The sequence below is a fragment of the Melanaphis sacchari genome, unplaced genomic scaffold (assembly GCF_002803265.2).
Source record: "Melanaphis sacchari strain LSU unplaced genomic scaffold, SCAv2.0 Contig0_pilon_pilon, whole genome shotgun sequence".
Lineage (NCBI taxonomy): Eukaryota > Metazoa > Arthropoda > Insecta > Hemiptera > Aphididae > Melanaphis > Melanaphis sacchari.
Window position 1 is genome coordinate 24,527,979 of NW_020270366.1, and position 7,958 is coordinate 24,535,936.

General features: G+C 24.5%; 1 protein-coding gene across 1 annotated transcript; it reads left to right on the forward strand.

Moving 5' to 3' along the window:
• The first annotated feature begins 2,261 nt into the window (after window positions 1–2,261).
• On the forward strand, window positions 2,262–7,542 carry LOC112597949 (protein PIH1D3). The gene is made up of 3 exons (XM_025344214.1): window positions 2,262–2,396; window positions 5,954–6,198; window positions 7,255–7,542. The coding sequence occupies exons 1-3, from the start codon at window positions 2,291–2,293 to the stop codon at window positions 7,510–7,512; spliced, it is 609 nt and encodes a 202-aa protein (XP_025199999.1). The 5' UTR covers window positions 2,262–2,290; the 3' UTR covers window positions 7,513–7,542.
• Window positions 7,543–7,958: the final 416 nt, after the last annotated feature.

The window sequence follows — 7,958 nt, forward strand, 5'->3', positions numbered from 1 at the left end:
TTTCATTATTCGTTTACCCATAAAAAGATATCTTGATTGACTAATAATGCAGGTAGATATATCCAAAACTAATGGAATTAATGTTCACAGTAAATTCATGGTTTTATATATGTAAGGCTCAAGGCACTAATAAGTGTTATCTTTTTACAATTAGCATTTTAAAGAAGGTCTCACAGGAATTGTATCTCGTCAAACGGAAAACGAATGTATGTGTATTTATTATATGTACCTATAAATGATTTGTCATTTGTTATGAAAAATAAAATAACTAGTTATTATGATTGAATAAAATTAATGATCATACAGGTAAATTAACATGTTTATAATTATAATATTTAAAAAAAATAAATACTCATAGGTATATTATATTAGAAGAGGTCAACGATAATATAGATCACCAAATTTGATGTGATATGTTGTGATAAATGATAATAAATAATTTATAGGTAACTAGAAAAATATATAATAATTGACAATTTGAATGATTAAATAGTTGGTAGCTTCCTATCACTTCCAATGCCGCAACTACTGGATGTGTATGTGCAAGTACCGAACAAGGACCCACACCTTCCATAATTTAAAAATTAAAGGATCTCCTTTGTTTATTAAATTTTATATTTTTTTAGCTCACTTTAAGTTACCTACTATAATTTACTGTTTATTAATCGGAGAAAGGAATATTAATATTCATTATAGTAGGTAGATTTTGACAGTATAGTTAACACTTTGACAGCTGAATTTTTCTAAGAAGCAGAATATTATTCAAATAGTTATACATTTGAACATTTCTAACCACAAACCACGATTAATTTCAATCACATGGTTAGTGTTACTGCTTATCCATTGATCTATAAAGTAGGTATGGATTTTTCATTATTATTAAATTTAATAGTTGGTAGGTACCTATTATCATATTGTGTTCATTGAAAAAACTAAAACAACACCTAACCTAACAGATTTCATTTGTAATTATTAATAGATATTACGGCACACAAACTTTAAATTAAAATATCATTTTTAAAAAGAAATGTGATTTTATTTTTATTAATCTTATAATTTTTAATAGTTTTTTAATATCTAGAAAAATTGTAAAAAACCAAATATTTGTTTTGTTAATAATTTCCCCACTGCGGGTAACGGGTAAATCCTTACGGAACATTCCTTTACAAAATATTTTAATTAGCTTTTATTTATTTAGTGAAATTATTGAAGTATAAACGTGATAACAAATATATTTTCATAGTTATGATTGTTAGAATTTAGGGATTTCAGCTAAGGAATTAAAGATTCTTAGAGTTTAAGATAACTTTAACAAATGTGTGTTTACTTTATTTTTGAATAAAAAAAATAGAAGTCATTTTTTAAAAATATTTTGACCAGTATCAGAATTTAAACGATATATAGTTAAGAAGTTAGTTTATAAATTATAATGACTAGGTGGTAGTTGGCTAAAGATATCGGCTATACTCTTACACACGGGCCTCCAAATGTTGCGGTTCCGTCTCTTTTTTATCCATGTATGGCATGTAAGGGTACTGCACGTAGTATTATAAGGTAATCTATTGATTATAGTCTCTTATGGCTTATGGCCGCATAGGCGCACATAGGGGGGGTGCTATATACTTTTTTTACCCATGCTTTTATGTTTCCTGTAAAATTTATTTCAGTATTTTATCAATAATTTGAAAAGTATTGTGATTCATTGGGTTGGAATTTTTTCCCATTACAAATAGACAATATGTAGCTTATGAATTCACGATTAATAATGTATTGATTGTATTGTATGAATGCACGTTCCACTGTTCCAGTTTTCGTCTAAACGTTGAACATTAACAGCAATCATATAATAAAAATTGCATTATCTAACAGAAAATTAAATCTTGTTTAAAATTAATTAGTGATTAGATATTATTATTATTATTATATATATAATATAAATACATTTTAATATTAATTATAGTAATTAAAAATTATTAGAATGCAGTTTATTATGGTATTAGGGGGGTGTGGGGCAAAGCCCCCCACTGATCTGTTTACTGTAAATTATTCCAGCACCCTCTAAATTCACACCCAATGTGCGCCTATGCTTATGGGTTATTAACTCATTATCATTTTTGTGTTTGAATACGCAAATTTAAACCATAGCAACGGTTTTATACAATATACAATAAACAACTTTAAACTCGGTACACCTATCTATGTAAAATCATAAGTTGTATCAATAACTCTATAAATTATCTTATTAAATAATTGTACTTTTTAGTTGCTCATAAAATAATATTGAGCTAAAATGGATTTCATTGATTTAAAAAAATTAAGCGAAATGCTGAATCCACCAAATGAAAATTCTTCGGACAGTGAAGATGATCTTCCAAAATCATCTTTAGTGCAACTTTGTAAGTACTTATAGTATATTGTAACTACTACCTATATCGGCTATATCTACTTATAATTTTATTTTAAAATTATCAATGGCCCGATGCTTATGTATAATATTATATTTACAACATATGTGTAGATATTCATTGGGAGCTTTTATTTTACACTATGGCTTATAACTTATAACTTAAAATGGATTGCACAAATATGGTAACTTTTTTTAATAGTTAATTTCCCACTTTTTTCATATCTTTATTTTATGGTACTTTAAAAATAGTTTTGGATATGAATGATATAATGTACAGTTCTCAAATAAAATAATAGTTTGGCATATTTATGTTTGAAAAAAAATTGTATGAATTATTTACATCAGAAATATACAAATTAAACTTACACGCTATAATAACTAATAACTAATAGTTGATTATAAAATGGTCCATTGAAAATCATAAATACTCATTTATTTGCGCCAAATAATATAAATTAAAAAAAAATAAAATAAATATATTCTTAATATAATAATAATGCTAATAATTATGATATAGAGTTTTATAAATTTATAATACATTTTGTGTATTTTTTTTTTCAAGAAAATTGGGATTTGAAAAAGTGTAATGTTACATTCATAGTACACCACAAGTTCCTCTGAAAACGCTAGTAATCTCGAGGATTTTGATGAAAACTTTCACGCCTTTTTCCTCAGAAACCCACTATGGGCAATCACACAATCATTTATATCTATAGTCGTGTTTTACACAAATACTTTCATAAAAATGTACGTTAACCCCTGATATCAGCAACATTGATGTATCAGTATAAATATAGGTCCTTATATATCAATTATTTTCAGTATAGTCCAATTTAAAAAAATTAAGGGGATAAGTTATATTCCAAAAGTCGTGACAATGTAATTTTTATACTTATTTTATTAGGTACTATAATCCTAGATTAAACTTTATGCTTGTACTCATATGATTAAGACTTAAGAGTATGTTAAAATTAATAATCTATACTCATTAAGTATTAAACAACAAAATATTTTTCCTTGTATTAATAGGTACTTAGGTAGATATTTAATTTATAAATTAGGAAATAGCTACTTTCAATATTCAATATATAAATATATAATCCCATTACTAACGTTTAATAGTATCTTTTAGGCGGCCCTCACACCGAGCTAATAGACAATGACCAATTATTAACTAAAACTATTCTGCAGACAATACGTATTGTCTTTAGCTCTCGAATAGAAACATGTAACAACACTGTTTTGATTGTAGCTTACAAGCTTAAATAAAAGTTAGCATAATTTAGAAGCAACTATGCCATCATTTGACGAAGATGTTGATAACATTTTCTTATTCAAATGGCATCTTCAAACAAAAATAAAAATAAAACCTAAAAATATTGGATTAAAGCAGTGTTTAATAGCTTGTGAAATATGGTGCAAATGTATACACAGATTAACTTTAGATTCATACAACACAGTTCAAAAAATGTTATAGAATTCGCCCAGATACTTTTCAAAAACTTTTGAATTTAATTGAACTGAGTATTATGAAACAAGATTTCAATTATAGAAAGACTATAAGTAAAAAAAATAAATATATTAATAATATTTAGGTAATGATAAAATATTAATTTTAATGAATTTACACACTATTCACTAAAGGTATGGAAGTAATCTTGTACTGTAGTTGGATTATTATTGATTCATGTGTAATCTTCTAAATGCATATTATCTAACTGGTGTTCCAGGTGGTTCAGGACTCAGTGCTAAATAAGAACTTCCTGAGTTACTGGAAAAAAAGTTGTTGATCATAAGTTGAAAACAAGTGGTCTGTGTAGGCGAATCATTCAAAATTAAATCAATAGTTTCATGTGTTCTTTATTTAAACTGTCTTTTCTGATAATTTTCTATTAAATATATACCAGATTGTAAGTTTTTGAAAAAATCAAGAGTCTATTACTTTTGTTTGTCTGAAAATCTTTTTTTTGAATGGAGTAACCAATGAGGCATATATTATATAAACCTCATCTGTTGATAGTTTTTTTAGGTATTATACGTTTTTTGTAATATTTGTAGTAGTTAATTTAATTTGTGATACAACTAGATGTCTTTTTAGAAAAATTTTTTGGTGTAGATAAAATTTCATGCTGCAAAAAGACTTCTTTATTTATTGATCAATATCTGTAATAGTCCAACTAAAAATAAAGTGTGAGAATATTCATTAGTAAGGCTTGGGATTTAATGCATTTAAAATTTACAAAATATGCATACATTTATGTGTTGATAATAGTATATATATGTTTTAAAAACAAGAATTTATTTATTTTCTGTTCTTAATTTTTACAAATACAAAAATTTTATTAAAAAATATTTTTATGTTTTATAATTTGTACTAAATATTTATTTATAAAAAAAAACGGCACAATATTTTGACACAATATATTGTACTTTCGATTTATAGGTGGCAATTATAAATAGTTATATATAAGGATTTTTTTGAAGAAATATCAATTTTATAATTTTTTTCAGTCATTGAAGTAAAACAGTTTTAAACAACAGTAATTTCAGATTTTAAATTATAGCAATTTGTATCTAATCAATTCTACCTATACAAATTTATGTATAATAATATATAATAAAGTAATTATAAAATATTTATTATTAATATTTCAATATTCAATTTTTATCTAGAGTTAACTATTAAAATTAGAAAGTGTATAGATCGAATTAACCAATTCTATATAATATTTACAATGACAATAATGATATGTTAGTGAATAAAATTAATTTAAATGTGTTAAATTAAAATCAATGCTTAAAAAGTCACTAGTCACTTAAAAATTTTTTGAAAAATGTAATATTTATAATATAATATAATATATATATATACTATATCGTCGTTGTATGTGAAAAATATTATGTGTGGTAAAATTTTTTAACTTAAAATTTATTTTAATTACTTTCAGAAAAAAAGGTCTATAAATTAAAAATATCCTATTTAATAGCGACCAATGAATAATTTACTTTTATCAATGTTCTGCTAAGAAAAATATCTTATACATATTAGATGAAAATTGTACTGTATACCATTATATATTTTTATCGAAATCGGGACGGTGTGACGAGGATTACGACTGTTAAACAAATACTGCGCGTTAATATTTATGATATTATATCTGATGATAAGTTTATAAATTGTACAAATTTAATTTTTAGCGTAAAATATTTATTTTTTGTTATGCATTTTAATTTTTTAATTACTTTTTATAACTTAAATTTTTAAGAGTTATCAAGCTCTTATATAGTTTTCTTTCACAAATAATAATTAAAATGTTTATTTAGCATTGTTATAACTTATAATACCGTAGGTAATTGGAAATATTTTACGGCTATAAAAATTAAATTACGTTCTCATTAAAATAGTAATAGTTACAAGGCAGTAAGTTTGAACTTAGTAGTAATTTGCAATATGTATTATTTTAAATTTGTGAAATTAATAAATCAAATTATATTTTTTATTTTTTATTTTTGTTGTATATAAACCACAGTTTATGATTTAAATAGGTAAGTCAAAAGCAGGAAAAGATATGACAATCTTAACAAACGAATCTATAAAAAAAATCGAGGAAAAAAATCAAAAAAAAATCGAATTAATAGAGTCGGAAGAAGAGAAAGCTAAGAACATTTGGCAAGAGGAAGAGATCGTAGTTGCTCCAGAAGCGATTGATGTCGTTTTAGACACTAGAGTTAGACCTGAATATGATGTCAAGTATCAACAATATGTTGGAACAGAAGATGCGTTTTTACAAGTAAACTAAATTAAAAATATGTTTCGACTTAATAATTTCAGCGGTTTTACACTAGGTCCTAGAAGTAACTATTAATTATTAATTATTTTTTAAGGACAAGAAGCCTATTGTTTTTACTACTAGGTATTTGTTCTAACATACGGTATATCATGATCATTTTTTAATGAACATATAACATCTTTATATTTTTATTCGATCTATATGACGTCATGTATATAATAAATAATAATAATACTATACATATCTATTAAAATATGTAAATACATTTAGTGATTGTAAATAATATAATATGATATATTTATATTATCCTTATCACAGCGTTTTGGTTTTGTTAGGTATCTATTTATTATATTATATTACAATGGAAAAATTAAATATACTATGTTTAATTTTATTAACGTGTTTGTACCCAATGAATTAATTTAATTTATTAATTGGAAGGAGACCATCTCATGAGTTGTGATGCATAATTGAACGCGAAATTAGTTACAACTTCTTTTATCAACTCTATTCTTTAACGTGTAAAAGATATTCTTTGTTTTTCTCTTTCTCTCTATCTTGATATTCTTTCATAAAGATAAAGTTTCTTTTCAATTATCAGTCTTCGTTTCTGTTATTTCTTTAAATATCAAAATATAAAATATATTAATTTATATATTTACAATTATATAACATTTATATTTTAAAATATCTAGATCAATTGTATGTGTATTACAAATCACATTTGAGATTAAGTTTTAATTTCAAAACTGTAGTTAAAATAAAGACAATCATATTCTAAAAATAAATATATATAAAAAAATTACCTTAACTAAATAATGCGTAAATTATATGCAATAAATCAATAGTTTCAGTGTTAATAATATTTTTAGTTTGAAATTCAATTTACACATTTTAATTATATAAATTAATTTACTATGTATAATAATGCGTTATGAATACGAATTATATTTTAAATTACCCATAGTAACAAGTATTTTCATTTGTTAATTTAATAATTTGCTTATTTTATAAAAATCATGTTACATTAAATAAAACATTCTTAATTTTTTTTAGATGGGTCCAAAGACTCCACTGACTTCCAGTTGTGAAGCGATGGTGATTGAAGTGAAAATGCCTGGAGACTGTATGCCAGGAATTTGTACAGATATAACAGACGACGCTGTTGATATTCGCAGTCCTAAATATAGATTGCATGTACCTTTTCCACATAATGTGCACAAACAGATGTCGAAGGCTTTGTGGAATTCCTCAACCAATATTCTTACAGTAACTGTATTCCTAAAACGTGAATATGATGATATCAATTTCTGATATGTAGTGCGAAATATTTACTTCTTATTTATTTATTATCATTAATAAATTTTACGATATTTTTTTCCATTGAAATATTTTGTGTCATCTTGAATTATATTTTTAGTTTTTATGACATTCAATTTTATGCGGTTGTTTAAATTTGTTAATTCATGAATTGTAATATGGTACTTTGATATAATTATATGTATTAGTACTATTGACATCAGTAGTGTTCGATTTCTTTGGAAAGAATCCATTGTGTTCGAATAGTGTTGGCATTAGAAGATTTATGACCCAAGTTGTTCAAGCTACATTATTGTTCATTATATCAATGTGTGCGCCACAAGTGTCTACAATGTCGATTTTCTTTTACTGTATAGTGTTGCGTTGGTTTAAAAGCTATCACCAATTAGTAAAAAATCATCTTATACACGTTTTATACATGAGAATAAAATATATAATTA

What these genes read in the sequence shown, in the direction of transcription:
- LOC112597949 (XM_025344214.1), top strand. Translation starts at nt 2,291, where the DNA reads ATGGATTTCATTGATTTAAAAAAATTAAGCGAAATGCTGAATCCACCA. An exon ending in ATCATCTTTAGTGCAACTTT is followed by an intron (nt 2,397 to 5,953) that starts GTAAGTACTTAT and finishes TGATTTAAATAG; the next exon opens with GTAAGTCAAAAGCAGGAAAA. An exon ending in CAGAAGATGCGTTTTTACAA is followed by an intron (nt 6,199 to 7,254) that starts GTAAACTAAATT and finishes AATTTTTTTTAG; the next exon opens with ATGGGTCCAAAGACTCCACT.